This window comes from Oryctolagus cuniculus, chromosome 17, assembly GCF_051225735.1.
Source record: "Oryctolagus cuniculus isolate XC-2025 breed Fujian yellow rabbit chromosome 17, ASM5122573v1, whole genome shotgun sequence".
NCBI classification, from domain to species: Eukaryota; Metazoa; Chordata; class Mammalia; order Lagomorpha; family Leporidae; genus Oryctolagus; species Oryctolagus cuniculus.
In genome coordinates this window covers 65,258,753-65,284,227 of record NC_142883.1, presented here as the reverse complement: position 1 = coordinate 65,284,227, position 25,475 = coordinate 65,258,753, and the positions used below count along the sequence as shown (strand labels likewise).

General features: G+C 62.7%; 1 protein-coding gene across 5 annotated transcripts; it reads right to left on the bottom strand.

Annotated features, from left to right (window-relative positions):
* Positions 1-11,703: 11,703 nt before the first annotated feature.
* On the bottom strand, positions 11,704-24,967 carry NT5M (5',3'-nucleotidase, mitochondrial). 5 transcript variants are annotated; one of them, XM_070061761.2, is made up of 5 exons: positions 24,579-24,954; positions 20,190-20,290; positions 15,199-15,259; positions 12,424-12,538; positions 11,704-12,293 (listed from the first exon to the last, which is right to left on the bottom strand). In XM_070061761.2, exons 1-5 carry the CDS (start codon positions 24,825-24,827, stop codon positions 12,151-12,153), a joined length of 669 nt encoding a protein of 222 aa, XP_069917862.1. In that variant the 5' UTR covers positions 24,828-24,954; the 3' UTR covers positions 11,704-12,150. The 5 variants fall into 5 exon arrangements, with proteins under 5 accessions (XP_069917862.1, XP_089173267.1, XP_089173268.1 ...); XM_089317141.1 differs by lacking the exons at positions 20,190-20,290; positions 24,579-24,954 and adding an exon at positions 19,115-19,254; XM_089317142.1 differs by lacking the exons at positions 20,190-20,290; positions 24,579-24,954 and adding an exon at positions 16,312-16,498.
* Positions 24,968-25,475: the final 508 nt, after the last annotated feature.

The window sequence follows — 25,475 nt, the reverse complement described above, 5'->3', positions numbered from 1 at the left end:
AGTAGCCTGGCCTTGTCTGCCTATAGACATTGCCCTTGGCCGAGCCTGCAGCCCAGACAGCCCACCCAGCTCACCCAGAGGCTGCCCCTGAGACCCCACCCCCACCCCCAGCCAAAGGACCCAGTAAGTGAGACCCAGGTTCTTTTATTTAAAGATGTATTTATTTGAAAGCCAGAGTTACAAAGAGAGGGAGTGAGAGAGAGAGGTCTTCCCTCCGCTGCTTCACTCCCCCAAATGGCCAAAATGGCCAGGGCTGGGCCAGGCAGAAGCCAGGAGCCAGGAGCTTCTTCCAGGTCTCCCATGTGGGTGCAGGGGCCCAAGCACTTGGGCCATCTTCCACTGCCATCCCAGGTACATTAGCAGGGAGCTGGATGGGAAGTGGAGCAGCCAGGACTCTAATCAGCGCCCCTGTGGGATGCTGGCATTGCAGGTGCTGGCTTAACCTGCTCCACCACAGCGCCGGCCCCTGAAGGGGAGGAGAGGGGATTTCATTGACAAGGGGATGGTGATGACTCTGCAACCTGCTTAGCTGGTATTTTTACTCCTTCCTGCCACCCTGACACCCAAGCATTTACTTGTGATCAATGCATAAAAGACACAGGCAAACGCGTTCACAAGAGTTTTATTCATAGGAGCCCCAATCTGGGGCACCACCCCCCTCCCGGGGATCCACAGGCGAACGGGGAGACACTCGGGATCCATGCACGCAGGATGGAAGGGAAGGTACCATGTACACGCAGCGACACGGACGGATCACAGCGCAAACAGGCTCAGCGAGAGAAGCCAGCCCCGCCCCCACAGAGAGCAGGAACCAGAGGACGGCTCAGGAGGTCACACCAGCAGCTGCAGGCAGCGCAGGCGGCTGTGCCTTCCTGAGCCAGGGCGCCCAAGAAGCCGCCTCTGCACCTGCCCGCCCCGGGGGGCCACGACAGTTACCCCTGACACGTGTCCATTTCATTATTTCATCATTAGACTTCACCCTGAAAGAAAAAAGACCTGTTGGGGATGGTGTTTGTAGCACAGTGGGTAAAGCCGCTGCCTGTGACTCCAGCATCCCGTATGATGGGCTCCAGTTCAAATCCCGGCTGCTCCACTTCCGATCCGGCTTCCTGCCAATGCGCCTGGGAAAGCAGCGGAAGATGGCCCAAGTGCCCAACCACCTACATGGGAGACCAGGATGGAGTTCCGGGCTCCTGGCTTCAGCCTGGCCACTGTGGGCATCTGGGGAGTAAACCAGCAGATGGAAGATCAATCTCTCTCCCTCTCTCTCTCCCTCCCTCTCTCTCTTTCAAATACATATTTTTTAAAAAAAGAAAACTTGTTAAATATGGAGTTCCAGGTACTGATATGCGGGGGAGAGGGAGTATTTGCATGCACTTACTTTGAAATACATCCAATAATAAGACAGACGGACAGAGGGACAGGGGAGGAAAGGCACCACAAGGCCAGCCCGCCTGCAGGTGTTGGGAGGTGAGCGCTGGCCTCAGTCTTTGCAAATGTTCATGGATGCCCTGCCGGGACAGGTCAGGAAGAAAGGTTGGGGGTAGAGGCAGGTGCCCCCGTGTTCTCTGCTCCCTGAGACCCCAGCGCTCCCCTGAGACGCACATGGGAGACCCTCTGTGTATCCCTGAGACCCCCAGAGCTCCCTGGAGTGGGGGGGGGCTTGGAAGGGACCCCACGGGCAGTCCTGGCACCACAACGGCCCCCGTGAGTCCATCTCTGCCTCCAGCTCTTTCTTCCTTGACATCTGTCCGTCCCTTTTGGAAATGACCTCTGCCAGTGCCTGACAGTGGACAATTCCACCACGCTGGCACCGCCAGGGGCCGGGGGTGGGGGGTGGGGGATGTGTCCAACACCTTCTCGCCTCGGCCCCCTCCTGCAGGCAGCCCTCCGGGGCTCCCTAGCTCCAGCCTGGCTGCCGTGGGTGCCACGTGGCTCTTCTCCCCACCTGCCCCGCTGTGTGGCATTCCCTCCTAGGATGGAGTGGAGCTGAGACTCCCACCCTGGCGCCCCGACTGTCCCTGCCCCGAGCCTAGCCAGGGGCCGCCACCCAGGCCCCAGCTTTGGAACCAGGGGCAAGCCTGCTGTGCCTGGGGGAGGAAGCCGAAGGTGCCAATTAAAGACCATGGGCTGTTTGTCACTCAGCCACCCACAGGGGGAAGGTGGTGACACAGCTACCGCCCGGCGAGCCTGGGAGACCTGCCACTGCATGCACGGACAAAGCCGGACGCACAGACCCCACCCCCTACCCCGCGGCCCAGCTCCATCTGCAACGTGCCCATGAGAGACAACAGGAAGTGAACAGTGGCTGCCCAGCCCTGGAGCAGTGCAGGGAGCCAGGGCTCAGAGGAGGGTTCTCCCACATGGGTGCAGGGCCCCAAGCACTTGGGCCATCCTCTACTGCTTTCCCAGGCCACAGTAGAGAGCTGGATCAGAAGTGGAGCAGCTGGGACTCGAACCAGCGCCCATATGGGATGCCAGCACTGCAGGCAGCAGCTTTACCCGCTATGCTCCAGCACCGGCCCCCATAAATAAATCTTTTTAAAAGATTTTAAAATGCACCAGGCTTGGTGGTTCCATCTCCCGTCCAAGGGCCCAGGAGCTCAAACAGGAAAGGGCCCAGTGAGAATGATCACTGCGGGCAGCCCCGCCCCCACACCAGCGCCGTCATCACTGGTTCCCGGGCTGTGCCTGAGCCACCGCGTGTCCCCGGTGGTCCAGCCACGCAGCTGCTGCAGGAGCCCACAGAGAGCACCCCACCCCTGCCCGGGGGGCCTCGGCTGAGCTCCACGTCTAAGGAGGCACCGCTGTCCCCATATCCCAAGACTGCAGAGCAAGCTAAGCCCAGAGGGAGGTACAGCACGGGCCCCTGGGGACTGGCCGGTGTCCCTACCCCCTAGCTGCAGGAGGAGTCACGTCGGGGAGCTTTGGCCACGCTCTGCGTGCCTGCACCACGGGCCAGCATCTTGGGGGAACCCGGGCATCAGCATTGCAAAACTGGCTTGCAGCCAGGGGTGAGTGAGTCCCCAACCCCCACCCCAGGGCTGTATCCTCACCCAAGGGAGGAAGAACCAAGGCCCCTTCTGGGCTCCAAATAGGGAACGAGATGAGGGAGGGGGGCGTGGGAACAGCACGACCCAGCGCAGGCTGGGCTGCACCGCGCCCGCCCCCACCTCCCCACCGCGGCACCGGTCCTCTCCGCCCGCGTCCTCGGAGCCGCCGCTCTCCCGGGCGGCCTCGCCGGGAGCGCTTTCCTCTTCCAGGCCCCGTTTCTGTTCCACGCTCTCTCGGAGACGGATTTGCTTAAAGCCAGCCTGCCTATAACGAGCCTCCAGCCGGGGCGGGGGCTCCTGGGTACCAATTACCCAACCGCACATTCCGGCAGCCGCTTGGCAGCTGCGGCCATTATTTCCCTGCCCCCACCCCCACTCACCTTTGCCCTGTTTATCTGGAAGATCAGTGCCACTGACGCCTGGGTCGCCCAAGACCCCCCCCCACCTCCCACGCAGGTCAAGCCTGGGAGAAACTGGTGCAGAGGAAAATGCTCAGGGCCGGGGTACACGGGCAGGAGGATGGAGTCTCCAGTGTAGACAAACATAAACTGAGTTTGGGCACTGTAAGCCTATGGCCCAGGGGGTGCACATACAAGGAGCTTTTGGGCAAATTAGGAAAAAAAAAATGCCTCTTCCTGGTTTTCCCAGCCTGGCAACCTTTTTTTTTTTTTTTTTTTTTTTTTTGCAGTGCACAACCTGAGCGACTACACAAGGCAGACTGTAGGACTGCATTGCAGGAGAGGCGAATGTGGCCGTTAACTCAGCAGAGGCTCTCGTCTGTGATAAGCCCTGGGGATAGAACAGAGCATTGGCAGACGCGGGTGTGGAAAGCATCCCATGAAACGAGTGCTGGAACATTCCTGGATGGAAAGCCAGAGGAGCCCAGTGTTGAGGTAAGGCGTCCGCTGGAGCCGTCTCTCGATCTTCTCAACTTCGAGGAAGACCCTGAGTCCACCCAGCTGGGTCCCGGGACAGCGAGTCACAGGGTGACCTGGGCCGAGGCAAGCAGTCAGGGCGGGCGCCATGCCCAGCTCTGCGCCTGCGCCCGCGTCTTGCTGCCCACACCCTGGGAGGCAGCAGGTGATGGCTCAGGGGCTTGAGTCCCTGCCACCCACGTGGGAGACCCGGATGGAGCTCCTGGCTCCCGGCTTCCGCCTGGCCCAGCCCTGGAAGTTGTGGCCGTCTGGGGAGTGAACCAGCAGATGGGAGGTCTCTCTCTAAATATAAGTCTTTTTAAAAGGGCAGTCACAGGGCTGGCGCTGTGGCGCAGTGTGGGTTAAGGCTGCCGCCTGCAGCGCCATCACCCTATAAGGGTGCCGGCTCAGGTCCTGGGGCCCCGGCCCTCTGTGGCCCAGCTCCCCCCTGCCCCACGACACCGACTCCTGGGCACCCCTCTCCCGGCTCCCTGTGGCCTGCCAAGCACCCCTCTCCGCCCGCCCTCCTAGGGTCCAGCTCCCTTGCAGGGTCCCGGGGGCCTGTGCGGGGAGGCACCTGCTACTGCTGTGGCCATCATGGCCAGTGCCTGACTCCTGGGTGCTGATTCCTGGGCTCCTGAGCCGCCAATGCCCCGGTTACAAACGGCACCATGGCTCAGACGTCACGTGGTTTTGTCTTCATTTTACATGCACACTGCATGTTGTGGTACAATGTATAAGCAGAGAGGGAGAGAGAGAGAGAGAGAGGTCCTCCATCCACTGGTTCACTCCCCTAGATGGCCACAATGGACAGACCTGAGCCTATCCAAAGCCAGGAGCCAGGAGCTTCCTCCGGGTCTCCCACGCAGGTGCAGGGGCCCAAGCACTTAGGCCACCTTCTAGGCATCCAGAGCCTGGGCAGGTGCACAGGTGGGTGTGGGGCTGGGGTGGAGGAGGGGCCGTCACTCCAGGGGACGCACGGTTCACATCGGGGCCTCCTGTCCCTCACTGAGCCTCCACCCCCCTCTTCAGCGGCCCTTGGGGCTCCCGCCACACCCAGCTTGTTCTCTGAGGCAAAGCAGCACCAGAGATCACATAACAGGGCCCAGCGTCTCCCGTCCGTCCTGCAGGGCCCCGGGTGCCCACCGCAACACAGCCAGGGAGGGGCTGGCGTCCAGCCGGCCGGTCCCTTCCTGCAGCCAGCTCGCTCGCCAGCAGGTGCACAGGGTAGCCGACGCCCCCCGGGAGCAGCCGCTGACCCAGGACGGAGGGGAACAGACGGATGAACGCCCGGCTGCTTCCTCTTCCAGGTCAGGGAACCCCGAGGTGCTGCGCCCCGTCTTCAGAGCCCCCAGCAGTAAACCTGCTCTTCCCTGCACCCCAAAACCGGGCCGGGCAGCCCTGAGCCGGGAGGGCGTGGCCAACCCTTTGAACAGAAAGCTGAACTGGGTTATGCTGCCCGAACAATTCAGGCCAGGATGATCTGCAGGTCCACATGCCCCCCCACACCGGGGGCTGGCAGGGGACCCCCACACACACTCCGGGGGTCCATAGTGGAGCTGTCTTCAGTCTCAACCCTCCCTTGCAAGCCCACAGTCCCCGCAGGGCCGGGCTGGGGGGAGGCGGAATACGGACACTGTCCTCTTTCCCAAACCAAACACGGGGCTTTGCAGTGTCTTGGTTTTCGTTTCCATCCCGACGTTTTCGTCAGCCGCCCTCCTCCTCCGGGTGGTAAAAATAGAGCAGCCAGCGGCTCAGACGCAGGCCGGAGGCTGGCAGGGAGCGCCCGTGAATATTCAGCCGGGCAAGGCCGCCCGATGAGCTAACCCCCTACCCCTGTGTCCTGGAGTGCAATCAACTACCTCACTCACTTCCTGTCCACCCCCCACCCCCCTCCAGGCCCGGCCCTGGAGAGAAATGGGGAACAGCACCCAGGAGGGTCGGAAGCTTCCCAGTGGGTGAGATGGGCCAGGTGCCTTGGCGCTGCCTCCTCCAGGGAGCCCTCCAGGTTTTCCAGGACTCCCCACTAGGAAAGCCAGACTCTCTCTCTCTCTCTCTCTCTCTCTCTCTCTCTCTCCTTTAAACATACCTTTTGCCTCCCAGACGCCCACCCAAGGGGCTGCCCCCACACCACCCCGCAGAGTTCAGGGCCCAGACCCCACCTGCCCCGGGCTGTCTGATTGTCAGCTTTCGCAGGCTGTCGGCTGGAGAGTGTTGATCATCACCTGGGGGAACAGGTGCGCTCAGGTCACCGTAACAGGAGAGAGAGAAGGCCCCAGGTGCCCGGACGGGTGAGGCCAGCGTGGAGCTCCCGCCCACCTCTGTCTCGTCCCCCACCTGCCCCCGCGTGGCCACAAGCAAGACCACGTCCAAGGTCACCATCCTTCTGCCCTGGGGACTTCCCATTGCTCTCCCTGTGCTGGGTGGGCCTGGTGGCGCTGGTGCCCCTCCCTCTCTGTGGCATCTTGGGGACCAGGGCCACCCAGGAAGCAAAGGGGGCACAGCCCTGGCCCTTGGCGGGGAGGGGGAGGGGATGCACGGAGCGGGTAGAAGATCTAAAGACAGCAATGAGAAGGGCTGGGAGGGGTCGGGGGGAGGGGAGGGGCGGCCTGAGGTCTGACGTCAGAGGGGCACAGGCGGGAACGGAGCAGGTGAGGACAGCCTTGGCCACAGGGGCGGGGCCTCCCCCTCCTGTTGAGGGGGGCGCCTCAATGGCCCCGCATTTGGAGCCTCCTGGGGAAGTGTCTCCCTCCCCTGCCTGCCCGCAGCCCGGGGGAGGCCCCCCCAGGGGGCGGGGTGCTGGGCGGGCCTAAGCAGGCTCATATGGGGGGGGCAGCGAGTCCCAAGAGCACCAAGGCGGTCATGGGGCCTGGCCGCGTTGTCACAGGAGTCACGGGAGGTGGCCTCGGCCAGGCTCCTCCACGCCCCCTTGTCGGGGGCCCACGGATGGTTTTCTAGGGGCTCCCTGGGCGGGGGGCAGCAGGAATCAAAGGGCCCCATGGGTGAGCAGAGCCTGTGTCTCCACCAGGGATGGCTCCTGGGTGCCAGCTGGGGCCCCGGCTAACTCAGGGTCCACATGGGGGTGGCGGGGAACTGTGAGTCGGGTGCTCAGGCCCGTGTGCTAGGGCCACTTTTCCTTCCCGGCCGGGAAGGCAGGGCTGGCTGTCCCACCCGGCACACTCTCACCTGTGGGCGGGGCTGGCCCACGGACATCAGCTCGGCCGGGAGCAGAGGCTGCAGCCCAGCCAAGACCACACCCCCACGAGGGAGGCGGGGGGCTGGGTTGAGCTCCCAGCTCCCAGCTTTGGCCTTGGGCTAGCCCCAGCCGTTGCAAGCATTGACTGCAATTTTTTAAAAGATCAGCCTGGCCACAGATGCTATTCCTTCCCTGGCCACATGGGGGCGCCACAGAGCTTCAGAGTGGCGATGGCTGCGCTCAGCCTTGGGAGTCTTGCGGGGAGGAGGCGGTGGGCTGGGGGCTGCCTGGGCTGCATCCTCCACATCTCTTCACAGCATCCGGGCAGGTGCGTCTCCCCCTGGCCTCTCACCTTGATGACACAGGAACCTGCCTGGAGTTCGCTCCCCCATCCTCGCCTGTTCTCCCCAGGGTCCCTATGAAGTTACGGTCCAGGCCGTCCCAGAGCCTGGGGCAGCCCGTGGGGGACTCTGGGGACATCGGCAGGGCCTTCAACAAAAGACAGGCAGGCAGGAAGCAGAGAGGGCTGGGAGCGGCTTGCAGACTTGAACACGGGGCTGGGTCCAGACCGGGCGCAGGGGTGGGCCAGGGCGCCCACTCCACCAGGGAAGCTGGAGAGCTGAGCAGGCAGGGCTTGTCCTCTGGCGCCTCCCAGTGGCCAACTGTGTGAACTGCAGCACCCCCACCGAAGCCTGATTTTTTTTTTTTTTTTTATCTTTTTTAATATACAGAAAAGGCAGCAGGAGTGTCAGGTGCTGCTGTGCTCCCTCCGCCTTACTCTTCGCCACATCTTATTTTCCAAAAGATTTATTTGTTTGAAAGGCAGAGCGACAAATAGGAAGAGAGAGATCTTCCATCTGCTGGTCCACGCCCCCAAATGGCTGCAACAATCAAGACTGGGCCAGGCCAGAAGCCAGGAGCCAGGCACTCCATCCGGGTCTCCCATGGGGGAGGCAGGGGGCCCAAACATCTACCTTTAGGCACACAGCTGTTTGGTCATTACGTGGCTGTTGTCTATCCAAGAACTTCCATCCTTGGGGACAGCAGAGAGGAGTTGAAGTCCTAACTACAGCCCAGGGAGCAGCAGCGCCGGCCCAGGAGGGGGAGGAGAGAACCCTGGGCATGGGGCTCCCGCCTCGCTTCTCTCTGCACAGGTGCACCCGCGCAGGTGCCGCCCCCCTTCGACTTCAAGGCAGGGGTGGTGCTGCCACCTGGTGGCCGCACCCTGACAGCGCCGCTGGGGGCCTCGCCAGGAAGCCCCAGTCTCCCCTTGGTCCTGAGGCTAAGCCAGCAGCCAGCCGCACTCGGCGCCTCGGACTCTGTCTGGGCCACCTTGGGCCGGTGCACGAGTCTCTGAGCCTGTTGGCTGGGGCTCAGATGTGAAGAGTGAGCGTTCCTCGTTAGCTGTAATTGATTGCTATTTCCTTGCTAAAATCGCCCCCTACAACGGGGCAAGTGTTTTGCCCAGCAGTTAAGACACAGGTTAGAATGTCCACATTCCGCCGGCACCGCGGCTCACTAGGCTAATCCTCCTCCTTGCGGCGCCGGCACACCGGGTTCTAGTCCCGGTCGGGGCGCCGGATTCTGTCCCGGTTGCCCCTCTTCCAGGCCAGCTCTCTGCTGTGGCCAGGGAGTGCCGTGGAGGATGGCCCAAGTGCTTGGGCCCTGCACCCCATGGGAGACCAGGAGAAGCACCTGGCTCCTGCCTTCGGATCAGCGCGGTTTGCTGGCCACAGCACACTGGCCGCGGCGGCCATTGGAGGGTGAACCAACGGCAAAGGAAGACCTTTCTCTCTGTCTCTCTCTCTCTCACTGTCCACTCTGCCTGTCAAAAAAAAAATGTCCACATTCCGTGTGCACGGTGCCTGCCTCCAACTCCAGCTCCCTGCTATTGCACACCCAGGAGGCAGCGGATGGTGGCTCAAGTACTTGGGTCCCTGCCACCCACGTGGGACACCTGGATGGAGTTCCTGGCTCCTGGCTTCAGCTTGGCCCAGTCCCAGCTGTCGTGGGCATTTCAGAAGTAAGCCAGAGGGGCCCGCCTTGGGGCATGGTGGGTAAAGCCTCTGCCTGTGGCATCAGCATCCCATCTGGACGCCAGTTCGAGTCCCGGCTGCTCCACTTCCGATCTAGCTCCCTGCTAATGTGCCTGGGAAAGTGCACGCCCACGCCGCACCCGTGCATGGGGGTGTTCAGACGCAGGTGTTGAAATGAGACCCCACCCCAAGTCTGTCTCTGCCAGGGCATTTTGCGTTCTGAGCTCAGAGCCCCCCACCCTACCCCGACCCCAGTGCGAGTCACCCTTACAGCGGGGTTTGCCGCTTGCTGGGCGTTGCCGTCTGCTCTGGGCGCTGTGCCCCGCTAGGGGGCGCCGAGGAGCTCGGCTGCTGCGGGACGGCTCAGGCTCAGGACACCGCGGGGCTGTGGGTCCCCGCTGCCCTGCCAAAGACAGGCAGGGCGGGCGCTGAGACAGACTTAGCCCGTCCGCTAGGTGGCGCTGCGTTCCACCAGACACCTGCACACTTGGAACCTGGCCCGGGGTTTTGGCACGCGCAGGCCCAGGAGAGGTGGGAGGGGGCCCTGTGCCTGGGAGGGGGGCAGGTGATGCACCTGGAGCTCGGCGGGGTTGGCCGATGGGGCTCCCTCTGACCTCCCAGGGGACACACGCCCCACTCGGAGTGGGCCAGTGCCTTCCTCCGGTAGCCAGGGAGTGAGGACGTCCAGAGGAAAGGTCACGTGTTGCAGGGGGCGTTCTAGCCCCGCCTAGACCCCCAAACAGCACGGGAGGCGGGACTGGCTCGGCTCCACCCGCTGAGCCCCGCCCCCACCCAAGCAGCTCCGCCCACTCTTGTTGGTCCAGGACGCAGCGGCCAGGCCTCCCTGCTAAGCCACCTGCAGCTGCGCCCAGGGAGGGATGGGGCTGCCCCTGCCCCCACCCCGCAGATGAGCCGGGGGGGTGTCTCTGGGCTCAGGGACTGGCAGGGTGGGAGGCTCCAGGGCGCAAGGAGCGAGGGAAGGCGGAGAGGTCGGTGGGAGTCGGGGGACAGCCGTGTCGGCCCCCGGTGCACAGAGCGAGTGTGAGGTGTTGGAGGCTCACTCCCAAGGGTGTGGCTCAGGGACCCCCGGGGACGGGGGACACAGGCTGACCCGGGGTGAGCAGGGCCGATGACAAAGGCCCACGGGTGTCAGCGGAGGCCAACATTGCTGAAAAGGGGGGGGGGATGGGCCCCTCCACGCCCCAGGCACCTGCTGCTGGCTGAACTGTCTCCACCTTAACAGTTGATTGACTTAAGGGCGGGGCCTGTGGGGATCTTGGGGTCGTGGAGGGGGCGGTCCTAGGAGTGTGGTTTGCATGATGAGAGGTTTGAGGATTTCTGAGCTGCAGTTTGGCCTAGCTCCTCTCTGGCCTTCCTGGCTCATGATGCCATCGCTGCTGCCACTGCACCTGCCATCACCACCAGGCTCCACCAGACGCCAGGCTGCATGGGGCGGCCGGAGCCAACCTTCGTTCCCTAAAAGGCTCCTTCCAGCTATCTTGGTTAATGTCCCGGAAAGTGGACGGATACACCTGTCGTCTGGCTGTCCACCTGGAGGAAGTCACCCCTCGCTGGCCTCTGGTCCTGGGGCCCCTAAGAGTGTCTCCCGTGTTTTCCAAGGGGCGAGCGGCCACTTCCAACAACAGCTGACCTGTTGTCTCAGCTCCGGGTGGGCTGAGCTCAGCTCATCTTTGGGGAGGTGGAGCCCTAAACTGGTCCTGTACCAAAACACTCCCCAAGCCTCCAGGTGAATTTGGACAAACAGACCAGGGAGCTTCAGGCTGCTGGAGGGGCCGTGGCCTTCCCAGGACACTGAAGGGGCAGTGGCCCCCACGGCAGAGCGTCCAGGTGGAGACGGCGCCTCCTCACTCTCACCCCCAACAGATGCCGTGCAGGCCTGGCCAGGCTGCGCTCCCCTGCAGTTCTCGTCTGGCTGCCGCAGGGCCTTTGCACGTCCCCTCAGCCCGGGACTCGGGCCTCTCTCCCACCCAGACGCCTCCACGTGCTGCCTGCCCTCGTGTGTGTCCCCAGGTTCTCTCTCTCTCTGTCCTGTAGACTGTGCAGCTCCGGCCTCAGGGTGCATGACCATGGAAAACCAGGGGTCAGACGCCTGTCTCCTGGGAAGTTGCATTTCTAAGCCTCACGCCAGCCTCCGGCAGCCCCTAGACCAACCCCAGGAGGACAGGAGCCAGCAGACAGGTGCGGCTGGAGCCCAGCAGGGGACGCTGTGCGGGCACCTCCGGGCTTGCCCTTGGGCACTGCCCACACAAGCATGTGGACTGGGACCAATGCCCGTCACCGCTGGGGCCAAGGCCAAGGACAGGGCTCCCTACTGTGCCATCCAGGAGGGAGGGGCTGATCAGAGCAGGGGTGGGCGTGGCCCAGGAGACTCCCAAGGCTGCCAGCTCGGCCCTCATCCCCTCCACCCCCACCCCCACCCAGGATACCCACAAGACACGCCAGAGGGTCTCGGGGCAGGGGCTGGAGGCCACACACACAGCCCCTTCGACAACAGAACAGCATTTATTTGTCATGCATTCAACAAACATCGGAGCCTGCTGACTGCTGAGCCCTGAGTGTGGCCCGCGGGCCGGAGCACAGAGCTGGCGGCCACGGGGACCTGCTGAGCGGACGGACAGTCACTGGCGGAGGCCGGGCGGGCGCAGGGGTGCCGCGGGCGAGGCGGCGGGCTCGTGTCCGCGCTCTCCCATCGCGTTCCTGGCACTCCTTGCGGATGGGTGCCGACAGGTGCAGACCCACGGCGGGGTGGGTGAGGACTGCCGGCCTCAGCGCCGCCCGGGGGCGCCCCCACTGCCCGGGAGCCCTCGTCTTGGTCCCCCAGGGGGTCCTTCAGAGCTGCCTTGAGAACAGGTTAAGGCCTGGCAGGGCTGGAGAAGCGAGGGGCCGTGCAGCGGGACGAGGGCACCCCGGCCCCCAGCTCCACTGCGCGCTCAGCGGGGCCGCTTGCTGTCCAGGATGGCCTTCCAGTCGTCCGCCCACGAGTGCAGCCGGCGGCGCGGCGGCTGCAGCTGCACATGCTGGTTATGACAGGCCGTGAAGAGCACGTGTTCCCAGCTGGGGTTGGGCTCGGCCCCTGGGAGGCAGCCAAGGGGTGACCGCTCAGAAGTGCAGGAGGGAGGGCCTGGAGGCCCCGCCCCTCCGCTGAGGCCCCGCCCCTCCGCCGAGGCCCCGCCCCACCCCACCCCCTGCCGCAGGCCACTGACCCGTGATATCCACCCGGTCATCTATGAGCAGGTCGGCGGACACCACGGTCTTGTCTCGGGTCAGCACGATCTGGTCCAGGAAATCGGGCCCCAGGTGCTTCTCCACCCAGGCGTACTGCACGGGAGGGAGCAGGGTGACATCAGGGACCCCCGGCTGGGCACCAGGTGCTCAGAGGCCGGGCAGTGACACACCCCCCACCCCACCCCCCAACACCACCACGCGCCTCCCACTACCCAGGGCGGCCAGCAGGGGGCGTCGTGAGCGCTCCGTGGGGCAGGCATAGGGCTCCAGAGCTGCCCTGCCCAGCTCCAAGCTGGGGTCCCCCGATGCCCCCCACACCTCCCTCCTGATATCTGAAGCTCCATGCAGGACTGCATGAGGTCGGGTCTGCCCAGCAGGGGAGGGCAGGATCTGTCCCCTCGAGGACTCCATTTGCCCCTGGGTAAGGGGGGGGGGGGTGGAGCCTGCTCTGCCCTGTGCTGTCCTGGCTTCCACTTTCCCTGCTTTATTTAAATGACAGAGCAAAGAGAAAGAGAGAGAGAGGGAGAGAGGGAGAGAAGGAGAGAGAGGGAGAGGGAGAGAGAGGGAGAGGGAGAGAGGGAGGAAGAGAGGGAGGGAGAAGGAGAGAGAGGGAGAGGGAGAGAGGGAGGGAGAGACAGAGAGAGGGAGGGAGGGAGAGAGGGAGAGAAGAAGAGGGAGAGGGGGAGGGAGAGAGGGAGAGAAGAAGAGGGAGAGGGGGAGGGAGAGAGGGAGAGAAGAAGAGGGAGAGGGGGAGGGAGAGAGGGAGAGAAGAAGAGGGAGAGAGGGAGGAAGAGAGGGAGGGAGAGAGGGAGAGGGAGAGAAGGAGAGAGAGATCTTCCAGCTGCTGGCTCACTCCTCAAATGCCCACGACGGCCAGGCCAAAGTCAGGAGCCAGGAACTCCATCCGGGTCTCCCACGTGGGCCACCATCTGCCGCCTCCCAGCGTGCGCATTAGCAGGCAACTGGGTGGGAAACAGAGGTGGAACTGGATCCCAGGCACTCCAGCGTGGGGAGGGGCACCCTGGAGGCTCCGCTGTTGTGATACCACGCCCACCCCTGTCTTGGTTTCTTGATGGCTGTGTTTTCATGCACGCACACACACACACGTGCATAGACCTGTATGCACGTACACACACACACACACACGTGCATAGACCTGTATGCACGCACGCACACACACACACACGTGCATAGACCTGTATGCACGCACACACACACACACACACACTCACGTGCCCTCCTCTCCTAGCGAGCTCCCCCTCGGCCTTCCCTCCAGGGAGAACCCTCCCAGGGGGTGGGGATTAGGCTTAGGGCTTGGGATGCCAGAGTCAGACCCCAGGATCCCATGTGAGAGCTTCCGGGGTTGGGGCCAGTTGCAGCATAGCGGGTAAAGCCGCCACTGTGACGCCAGCATCCCACACGGGCGCCCGTTCTGTCCTGCCTGCTCCACTTCTGATCCAGCTCTCCTGCCAATGCACCCGGGAAAAGCAGCAGAGGGTGATCCAAGCACTTGGGCCCCTGCAGCCACGTGGGAGACTGGATGAGGCTCCTGGCTTCGTCCTGGCCCAGCCTTGGCTGTTGCGGCCATCTGGGTAGTGAACCAGCAGATGGAAGACCTCTCTCTCTCTCTCTCTTCTCTCTCTCTCTCTCTCGCCCCCTGTATGTGTGTCTCTGTCACTCTGCCTTTCAAATACATAAATCTCTTTTTAAAGAAGACTGACAAGGTATCTTCAGCGATCAGCGATGGTGTTTTGCAGGCAGAGTGTCTGAGGTTAGAAAAGAGACTGAAAATTTAACGGGCAGCAGAATGGTATTTATGGCTGGGCTCCGCACCGGGTGTCGTTCAAGGTGTCCGCCTCTAGGTGGCAGCACTGGCCACATGCTTGGATTTACTGGGTTGCTGCCACGCCCCGCCCCCAGCAGGGGGAAGGCCTGGAGGCTGGGGGTACAGACTCAGAGCAGGGTGGGGGCCGGGCGGCCGTGAGCGAGCTGCAGCTTCCCCAGCCTGAGCGTGAGCCTCAGCGTCTTAGTCTGTTTCGGGAGGGGGAGGGCAGTAGGATGGCTCCCGTGGGGAGGGGGAGTGACTCGGGGACAGACACTCCCCGGGGAGTCCTGGCTGGGGCTGCACATTGGACACCTGCTTTTCCACTCTGAAGAAGGGGTGGCCGCCCTGAGCCCCACCCCAGGCAGGGGGAGGGGGCGCGACCCCAGTCCTAGCGGCCACGCCAGTCCCGCCCCCCACCCCCCCTGCCAGGACCACACAGCTACTCCCAGGGCTTCCGGGCCCCCAAGGTTGGAGTCGGGCTGCAGCCGTGGACCTGGGGGCACCCCCCCACCTGCCCAGAGTGGGCCTGGCCTTTAGCCCTCCCTCAACGCACACTCGCGACCGTGGGGCAGACACCTCCCTCCCTTCCTCCCTCCCTTGCAGGTGCAGAAGGGGCCGCGGGTCATCAAGCCGGGGAGGCCTGGGTTCACAGCGCCCCGCCCCGTCCCTGGTGGGGGTGTGGTTCCCAACGCCCTCCTGGTCCCCCCCCCTCCCCAGCGTGAGCTCTGAGGTCCGGAGAACACTCCAGGGTGTGTGGGCCCACAAAGCAGACCGAACCTGAACCACAGCCCTTCGGGGAGTCCCCAGCACCCAGCAGGCGGAGGCCAGAGCCCAGGTGTGCAGGCCACGCCCCTCCTCGCCCTGGAGCCCAGCAGAACCCGGCACCGCCTGTGCGGAGGGGCGCCCTAGCCAGCGCGGGGCTCCTTACCTTCTCGTAGGGACAGTACTTGTACATCTTGATGGGGCTCGTGCAGATAAACACATCCGTGCTGCGGAAAGGGAAGCGAGCGTGGGTCCGCGTGGCCACCGCCGTCCAAGGCTGAGCCTGGCCCCTGGCGTGGGAGCACTTACCGCCCCCCCACCCCGCCTCCCGCCCAGGGCCCAGAGGCCTGCAACTTCTGCCAGTCTGATAGCCCCAGGCAGCCGCGCGGGGACCCCGCCCCGGCCTCGCCCACGGAGCCGTCCAGGCCCCCAGTACCCCATACAGCCGGCACCTGCCACTGCCGCCCGCACACCTACCGACTCCACACAGATCCAGGGGGCGGCTTCTGACTCTTTACTCTGGCAGCTTGGTGCCGGGGTCTCATGAGCTCAAGTCCCACCGGCCCAGGGCTCCCCTCCCCCTCAGCCTCCCTGGCCCGGTGCACCTGCCGCTCTGTCCCTGGCCGTGAGCCCCTCCCTGGCGTTCCATCTGCAGCCCCCACTCCTGTGGTACCAGGAGTGCCGGGGCTCCCAGTGCCTACCAGCCCCGCCCCTGGTTATACCCTTTTCCTCAACGGCCAGTTACCACGCACCCATCTCAACCTTGGCGTCCCCAAAATGGGACACGTGTGGCTCGCCCCTCTCCTAGCACCTGCTACCACTCCCCTGGCCCTTTCTCAGTTGGTGCCCCACCCCTGTTACTGCGTGTCTATGCACATTCAGGCAAAAACCTAAAACTCACCCTTCTTTCCGCCCTGGTCTCCCCGCCCCCACCTCCCCAGAGCAGACCGAAACTTTGTATGAATAGCAACCGGGAGGGTCCACTGGCTTTTTCCAACCAGCAAAACGGTTCTGACGGTTTACAGTCATCACTGGGATCTGATTAGTAGACATTGCCACCATTCCTGCAAAGAAATCCTGCTCCCACCAGGCGGGCCGTGCCGCCCCCCGCCCCGCCCCGCCCCGCAATGGGCTGGGCCATTCTAGGTTTCTGCTGTGCTGGCTTCTCTCATACCCCCCCCCGTGTCCACCTTCCCCCGCTCCCTCCCACCGCCGTGTGGGTTACAGCCCCACCGATCTCTGTAACTGTGCGGCTATGGACATCTGCGGGCGGACACACCTGTCTCCGTCTCTCCGGGAGCGGATCTCACTGCCACTCTACGGGAGGAAATCGCCTCCCAGAATTCTGTCTCGCGACGCCTGCGGCCTGCAGTTGCCGCACCTGCTGGCGGATCATTGCAGCCGTCCGTCTTTGCCATCGCGGCCGGCAGGTGTGCAGCGAGAGCTCACTGTGGTTTTGACTTGCGCTTCCCTAGTGATGAAGGATACTGAGTGCATTTTATATGCACTCACTGGCCATTTACACACACACACACACACACACATGTGTGTGTGAGATCTGGCTGGAGTTCCTGGCCTGGCCCAGCAGTGAACCAGCCCACAGAAGAACTCTGCCTTTCAAATCATGAGTAAAATAAACAACACTTCTTGGGCCGGCGCTGTGGCCTAGCGGGTAAAGCTGCCACCTGCAGTGCCGGCATCCCATATGGACGCCGGTTGCAGTCCTGGCTGCTCCACTTCCGATCCAGCTCTCTGCCATCGCCTGGGAAAGCAGTGGAAGATGGCCCAAGTGCTTGGGCGCCTGCATCTACGTGGGAGACCTGGAAGAAGCTCCTGGCTCCTGGCTTCGGATCAGCTCAGCTCTGGCCATTGCAGTCATTTGGGGAGTGAACCAGCGGATGGAAGATCTCTCTCTCTCTCTGGCTCTATCACTCATCAAAGTCCAGCTTCCTTGGTCTCTTTGATGTGACTCAAAAAAACAAAGTCCTTGCCCAACACAGGCCGTTACACCTGCTGTCCCCTCTCGGCCTGCAGGGTCCTGCCCTGGCCCTCCACTGGCCCGTCATTCTTGGTTCTTCACTTGCAAGGCAAAGCAACAGAGACAGACAAAAGTTCCTATCTACTGGTTCACTCCCCTCAAACGCCCACAGCAGCCAGGGCTGGGCCAGGCCATAGCCAGGAGCCAGGCGCCAGGCGCCAGGCAGTCAGTCCAGGCCTCCCTTACGGCTGGGGGGGACCCAGCTGCTGGGGCCGACACGGCTGCCTTCCAGGGTGTGCAATAGCAGCACCTCTGAGGGAGTGGGCTGCACCGCGCTGGCCCCAGGAAACACTCAAATCCACAGGCCCCTGGCCGTGACCCCCGGCAGTATGGCAATTTTGCAAAATCTCTTAGTTGAACCACTTGCCGGTGGCGGGTACCTAGACTGCTACCACTTAAAACAGGGTTGGAAGGCATGCGATAGAATACAAACCAGGAGGAGTGGGGGAACACGCAGGAAAGAAACCTCAAGGATTAAGATGAAGAGTTGGAGGGGTGGCTGTCTTTATACAGGGGTCTCGGATGTGGAATGGATGGCGTTGGACAGATGCTACGGGAACGGCCGTTGAAAGATAGTCTGCAGTCACCACACGGCCACAAACGTTAAATGCTTACGGCTTTTTTTTTTTTTTTTTTTTTTTTGAAGGCAGAGTGACAGCGACAGAGAGAGGGAGAGAGGGAGAGAGAGAGAGAATCTTCCATCCACTGGTTCTCTCCCCAGAGAGCTACATCAGCCAGGGCTGGGCCAGGCCAAAACCAGGTACTACACCCAGGTCTCCCACATGGGTGCAGGGGCCCACGCACTTGGGCCACGTTCTGCTGCTTTCCCAGGCCACAGCAGAGAGCTGGATCGGAAGTGGGGCAGCCGGGACTCGAACCGGTGCTTTAGATAGCAGATGCCGGCGACACAAGGGGCGGCTTCACCAGCTGTACCACAGCTCCAGCCCCAGGAAGGCTGTTTCCCTGGGGTGCCAATGCTTGCTGAGCGCCCACTAAGTACAGCCGGAGACTAGAGCGAGAACTTTCTCACGTCTCTGCCTTTTAACAGGTGAAGATGCTGAGGCCGGTTTCGTCAGTCTTCTTGGCGCTAACACAATGCTGCAGGTGCACAGGGTTCCGCACTCACCCAGCGTCTGAGAGCGAGAGTCCCAAGGAGCCGGGCTGCGGGCCTGGGCGATCCAGCTGCAAAGCCGCTACCCCCGTCCCGTGCTCACCACTGGGCTACACGGCGCCCGCAACATGGGGAACGCGGATCCAGGCCAGCGAACAGGGTTTGAGAAGCTTGTAGTGCCAGCAGCCCATATGGGCGCCGGTTCGAGACCCGGCTGCTCTGCTTCTGATCCAGCTCTCTGCTGTGGCCTGGGAAAGCAGTGGAAGATGGCCCAAGTCCTTGGGCCCCTGCACCCACGTGGGAGACCCGGAAGAAGCTCCTGACTCCTGGCTTCAGATTAGCCCAGCTCCAAAGTTGTGGCCATTTGGGGAGGGAACTAGTGGATGGAAGATCTCTCTGTCTGTCTGTCTGTCTCTCTGTCTCTCTGTTCCTCTCTCTGTAACTCTTTCAAATAAATAAAATAAATCTTTATATATATACACACATATACATATATATATACATATAGATTTATACACACCCACAAATGGGCCAATCATCACTCAAAAGGTTCTCAGCGTCACCGGCCATTAGAGAAATGCGTATCAAAGCCACAGTCATGGGACAGGCATTGGGGGCAGCTCGGGACACCCCTGTCTCGTTCCTGGGGGGCTTACTCCACTTTGGATTCAGCTTCCTGCTAATGTGCCTCCTAGGAGGGAGCAGGAGGTGGCCCAAGGACTTGGATCCCAGCTACGCACGTGGGAGACCTGGAAGGCGTGTCCAAGCTCCTGGCTTCAGCCTGGCTCAGTCCTGGCTGTTGCAGGAATTTGGGGAGAGAACCAGGAGATGGGAGATCTCTCTTTCTCCCTCTTTCTCTCTCTCTCTTTGCGCATTTCAAATTAAAAATAAATAAATGTATAAAACTGCAATGGGTTATCACTCCATACCCACCAGCATAGCTGAAATCAACAAGACAGGAGCCGACGTGATGGCTAGTGGGTTAAGCCAGTGCTTGGGACTGCCGCATTCCATACTGGAGTGCCATCGAGTCCAGACTGCTCTGCTTCCAACCCAGCTCCCCGCCAAGGCACCTGGGAAACAGCAGGTAAAGGCTCAACTACTTAGCCCCTGCCAGCCATGTGGGAGTTACAGAGAGAGTTCCTGGCTCCTGGCCTCAGCCCTGCCCACACCTAGCTGTTGGAGCCATTTGGAGAACAGACCAGTGTATGGTAAAAAGAGTTGACAAAAGAGGTGGAGAAACTGTCCCACACTGCTAACGGGGATGGGAAAATGTCAAACACAGAATTTCTCTAGGACTCAGCAGTTCCACTCCGGAGAACTGAAAATAAAGGTTCAAACCGGTACTTAACACCAACATTCACAGCAGCACTACTCACAACGGCCACAAGGGGGAGACAGCCCCAAGCACCCATCAACTGAAGAATGGATAAACCAGACATGGGCTAGCCCTACAATGGAATATTATATAGCCACCAAAAAGGAGAATGTATTGATGGATGGTACAACATGCGTGAATCATGGAAACACAGTGCCACGAGGAGGAAGCCAGACCCAAAAGACCACGTGTGGTCTGATGCCATCTACAGGAAGTGTCTGAAACAGATTACTAGGGTCCCAGTGTGCTGCCTGTGATGGAGACAGCGCCCCCCGGCGAGGAAACCCTTCCCCCTTTGTGCCTGCCGGGCAAGGCCCGTGCTTTGCTTGTCCCAGGACCCCTGGTGCCTGGCGGCCCATCCTGAGCTGTTTGCTGGGCGCTGGGCGTGTCCTTGTTGGACACCCCCTGGGCCGGATCAAACTCGTCCAGATCATTCTCCCAAGTTACCCTGGGCAAAAAGAAGAAAAAAAAAATTTCTCCTCGCCTGCAAGCTGGGCCGGCTTTCTAGCGGGCTGAGCGCTGAGTGAGCCCGCGGCGCCCTGCGTGGGGTTTGAAGGAGGGGATGGGGCAGGCAGAGGAGCAGGACAGGGGCAGGCAGCAGGGCCGGGCGGGGGGGGGGGGCAGACTTACTTCTGCAGGTTCACCATCTGCTTCACAGCCTCCACGGCCCCCGGCAGAGGCTCAAGTTCAAAGAAGAAGTCCTTCGACTCCCAGATGCTGATGGCCTTCTCCTGAGGAGTTGGGAGAAGCCGCTGAGCCCCAGGTGCACCCCCTCACCTGCCCACAGGAACGCAGGGGCTTCCCCATTCCCCAGACCTCTCCCCCAGACCCCACCAACACCAGGAGTGCCCTCACCTGCCCACAGGAACGCAGGGGCTTCCCCATTCCCCAGACCTCTCCCCCAGACCCCACCAACACCAGGAGTGCCCTCACCTGCCCACAGGAACGCAGGGGCTTCCCCATTCCCCTGACCTCTCCCCCAGACCCCACCAACACCAGGAGTGCCCTCACCTGCCCACAGGAACGCAGGGGCTTCCCCATTCCCCTGACCTCTCCCCCAGACCCCACCAACACCAGGAGTGCCCTCACCTGCCCACAGGAACGCAGGGGCTTCCCCATTCCCCTGACCTCTCCCCCAGACCCCACCAACACCAGGAGTGCCCTCACCTGCCCACAGGAACGCAGGGGCTTCCCCATTCCCCAGACCTCTCCCCCAGACCCCACCAACACCAGGAGTGCCCTCACCTGCCCACAGGAACGCAGGGGCTTCCCCATTCCCCTGACCTCTCCCCCAGACCCCACCAACACCAGGAGTGCCCTCACCTGCCCACAGGAACGCAGGGGCTTCCCCATTCCCCTGACCTCTCCCCCAGACCCCACCAACACCAGGAGTGCCCTCACCTGCCCACAGGAACGCAGGGGCTTCCCCATTCCCCTGACCTCTCCCCCAGACCCCACCAACACCAGGAGTGCCCTCACCTGCCCACAGGAACGCAGGGGCTTCCCCATTCCCCAGACCTCTCCCCCAGACCCCACCAACACCAGGAGTGCCCTCACCTGCCCACAGGAACGCAGGGGCTTCCCCATTCCCCTGACCTCTCCCCCAGACCCCACCAACACCAGGAGTGCCCTCACCTGCCCACAGGAACGCAGGGGCTTCCCCATTCCCCAGACCTCTCCCCCAGACCCCACCAACACCAGGGTGCCCTCACCTGCCCACAGGAACGCAGGGGCTTCCCCATTCCCCAGACCTCTCCCCCAGACCCCACCAACACCAGGGTGCCCTCACCTGCCCACAGGAACGCAGGGGCTTCCCCATTCCCCTGACCTCTCCCCCAGACCCCACCAACACCAGGAGTGCCCTCACCTGCCCACAGGAACGCAGGGGCTTCCCCATTCCCCTGACCTCTCCCCCAGACCCCACCAACACCAGGAGTGCCCTCACCTGCCCACAGGAACGCAGGGGCTTCCCCATTCCCCAGACCTCTCCCCCAGACCCCACCAACACCAGGAGTGCCCTCACCTGCCCACAGGAACGCAGGGGCTTCCCCATTCCCCTGACCTCTCCCCCAGACCCCACCAACACCAGGAGTGCCCTCACCTGCCCACAGGAACGCAGGGGCTTCCCCATTCCCCTGACCTCTCCCCCAGACCCCACCAACACCAGGAGTGCCCTCACCTGCCCACAGGAACGCAGGGGCTTCCCCATTCCCCTGACCTCTCCCCCAGACCCCACCAACACCAGGAGTGCCCTCACCTGCCCACAGGAACGCAGGGGCTTCCCCATTCCCCTGACCTCTCCCCCAGACCCCACCAACACCAGGAGCCCCAATTCAGTTGTAATTCAAAGATGAGCTTCTTGGGATGCAAAAACACTGTGAAATCCAAGCGTGGGGCTGTGTGTGTGTGTGTGTGTGTGTGTGTGTTTCATAACACCCATCTTCCGTGAGCTTTTTGAAGGGGCTGCATAAATTTTTTTGCACCAAAAAAAGCTATTTTTTTTTCAACTTTCATTTCCCAGGAACTCTTGGAACTTCCTGGGGTGAGGGTGGGGTGCACAAAGCTTGTGTGTGTTTGGGGTAAGGGTGGTGGCTGGGCTGCTGTCTGTCGGGGTCCAGCAGAGACGGGTGAAGGTGTCACCTCCTGCCTCTGGGGAACTGGAGGAGACAGCTCAGCTCTCCCCGGGGCCAAGGTCAGCCAAGGTCAGCCCCAGGTCCCAGGCTAGGGGGCGGGGCCAGGTAGGAGGCCCCACCCCCCGTCAGCAGGAACAGCTCTGCTCCTGTCTCCTGTGTTGCCCATAAGGACCCAGGAAAGAATTTTAAAAAACGCACTTTTAGAGTTTAGAGCAAAACTGCGCCCTCTCGTCTTACAAAGTAGACAATGGAGGCTCAGAAAGGGGAGGACTCCGACCCAACGTCACACAGCAGAGCAGCGGCCATGTTGTCTAGGACCAAGCAAGGGGAAAGAGATCAACGGCCTTGGGCTGCGTGGGATTTAGTGGGGCAGGGGGGCTGAACCCCACAGGAAGTGCCTCTGCAAAGTCAAGGCCAGCACCCAGTTGATGCCCCTGCTCTTATCCGACCCCCACCGACCCTCAGGGCGAACCCTGCCTGCTTCCAGACTTGAACTCAGGGCTCCTGACTCACACGCAGGCAGTGTAGACGGGTGGAGTGGATCCCCCATGAACCTCTTTCCCAGTCTATAAAAGGGACACGGGAGTCGCTCCTTCCCTTTGGAGGTCCGGGTTGGGGCATACCAGGCACCCAGCACCGGAGGTCCCTCAGCTCCACGGCACAGACATGCCGTGAGCCCCTGGTCAAAGCCCTTGGCTGCTCTGGGCTCGGTTCATCAGTCCCAACAGGCTAAGACTAAAAATGGAGATGGCACCATGGCACAGCGGTTTAAGCCTCCACCGATGTGGCACAGGTATCCCATATGGGCACCAGTACATGCCCAGCTGCTCCACTTCCGATCCAGCTCCCTGCTAATGCACCTGGGAAAGCAGTGGAAGATGGCCCAAGTGCCTGGGGCCCTGCCACCCATGTGGGAGACCTGGATGGAGTTCCAGGCTCCTTGCTTTGGCCTGGCCCAGTCCTGGCCATTTGGAGAGTGGATGGAAGATCTCTCTCTCTCTCTCCCTCTCCAATTCTGCCTTTCAAATAAACAAAATAAATATTGTTTTAGCTATGCTCGCTGCCTCTGCCCTACTCACCTCCCTGAACAATGGGAGAATCAAGGAGACCCGAGAGAACATTCTGTCTGCAAGCCGGGCTGCTCCCTGCTGCTTTGATGTGACCACAGATACTGGGCCAACTTGGGCAAGAGGAACCCCCTCCCCCTCCCAGGGCTGTCCTGCTGTGACCCGTGCCTTTGGCATGGAAGCAGATCAGTAGGTCACTCCCAGGGCACCCTCCTCACTGCCCCCTGCCTCATACTGAGCAAACAGGAGCCCATCTCCTCAGTCCTGGGGTCCATAGGATCGTACCAAGGGCTGGAGAAGCCACAGTGCCTCTCCAGGTGGAGACGGAGAGAGGCAGGGGCCAGAGAGAGAGAGGGAGAGAGAGAATCTTCCATCTGCTGGTTCACTCCCCAGCTGCCCGCAACAGCCAGAACAGGACCCGGCCAGAGCCAGGAGCCAGGAACTCCATCCAGGTCTTCCAACACGGGTGGTAAGGGTCCCAGGTCCTGGAACCCCCCCTGCTGCCTCCCGGCGTGAGTCCTGGCCGGGAGCGGGAGCCGAGATGCAGGCTTGGAGAGTGGGACTAAGCACACTCCAGGCAGAGAGGGGCCCTCAGCTGGCTCCTCCTCTCACACCTGTCCCTCCACTGAGGCCGGAGCCAGAGAGCGCAGGGTTCTGGGATGGGGAAAGCCAGCCCCCTGCGCTCGGGATCAGGCACCCTGGGGTCTGGACCCCTGACTGCGCCCCCTAGTGGCACACTCAGGGCGCGCCTCCTTCTCCGCAGACTGCAGCCGGCACGTGGGGGTTTCTATCCAGCCTCTGTCGGTGGGGCGCACGGCCAGATCCCCTGTTCATTTTCCCAGAACGCTGTCAACTCGCAAGGTGAGGGGGATGGGGGTGGGGGTCCTCTCTCCTCTGTCCATCGCGGGGGCTGCGGTGGGGTGGCTCAGGACGGCCCGCATCTCCCAGCCTGACTACGGATCCACTGTGTGAGGTGGGGGCGAAGGGGCCTCCAAATCTCTCTGAGCCTCGGATGCAAAAAAGGGGGAAAAAAAAGAGACTGGTTTAAAAAAAAATCCAATTCCTGGGAAAGGAATAACGGGGGGTGCGACGAATGAGGACGTAGCGCATCGCGGTCCTGAGGGCGAATTCAGCCAGGCGGCGGTTGAGGAAGGGGTGCGCGCTCGGCTCTGCGAGGAGCCCCCCAAAAACGGCGGCGGCGGCCCCCGAGCGCAGGGCTGCGGCCGGCGGCGGCCTCGCTGCTCCCCCCCGGGACCCCATCGGACGAGGGACCCGCCCAAGGTCGCCGGGGCGCCCGGGCCGGGGTCTGGGGTGCTCACGCTCAGCCCAGGCCGCAGGCGGCCGTACTGCTCCGACACCCAGAAGCCGCGCCGCTCCTCCAGCGCGATGAAGGGCAGGTCGGGGAAGCGCGCGCGGAACTTGCGGAGGAAACCGCCCTCGAAGTCGGCCAGGACGCCGTCCATGTCCACCAGCACCCGCAGAGAGCGGCCGCCCGATGCTCGGCGCCGCCCCGCGGCCAGCGCTGCGCCGCGGGGCCGCCGCGCACACCAGCCGCCCAGCCGGATCATGGCCCGCCCGCCGCGGGCTGCGGGGCCCGCCCGGGCCGGCCGGCGGACATGACGGTGGCCGCGGACGGAGAGGAGGGGGCGCGCAGGCTCCGGCCGCAGAGCGAGGCCGCGGCGCGCGCCTTAAAGGGACACGAGCGCGGCGGAGGCGGGGCAGGGGCGTGGCTCGGGATTGGGGGCGTGGCTTCGGGGCGCCCCACCCCTCCGCTGCAAGCTTGCGGGCCCCCGGGACCTCGGGCAGCGGAGGAAGAAGCGGTGATGGGGAGGAATGGAGGCGGGACAGGGGCGTGGCTTCAGGGCGCCGGGGCGTGGCTTCTGGAGGTACAGGGGGCGTGGCTTCGGGGCGTCCCACCCCGCCGCTGCAGGCTTGCGGGCTCCCAGGACCTCGGGCTGCGGAGGATGGGGAAGCGGTGATGGGCATGATGGGAGGCGGGGCCGGGGCGTGGCTTCAGGGCGCCGGGGCGTGGCTTCGGGGCGCCCCACCCCTCCGCTGCAAGCTTGCGGGCTCCCAGGACCTCGGGTTGCGGAGGATGGGGAAGCGGTGATGGCGATGATGGGAGGCGGGGACCAGCGGCTGATGCTTCAGTCCAACCTGCCGGGGCCAAGGGCTGCAGGCAGGCTCGGGGGCGTAGCTCCGGGGTATCCGGAGGG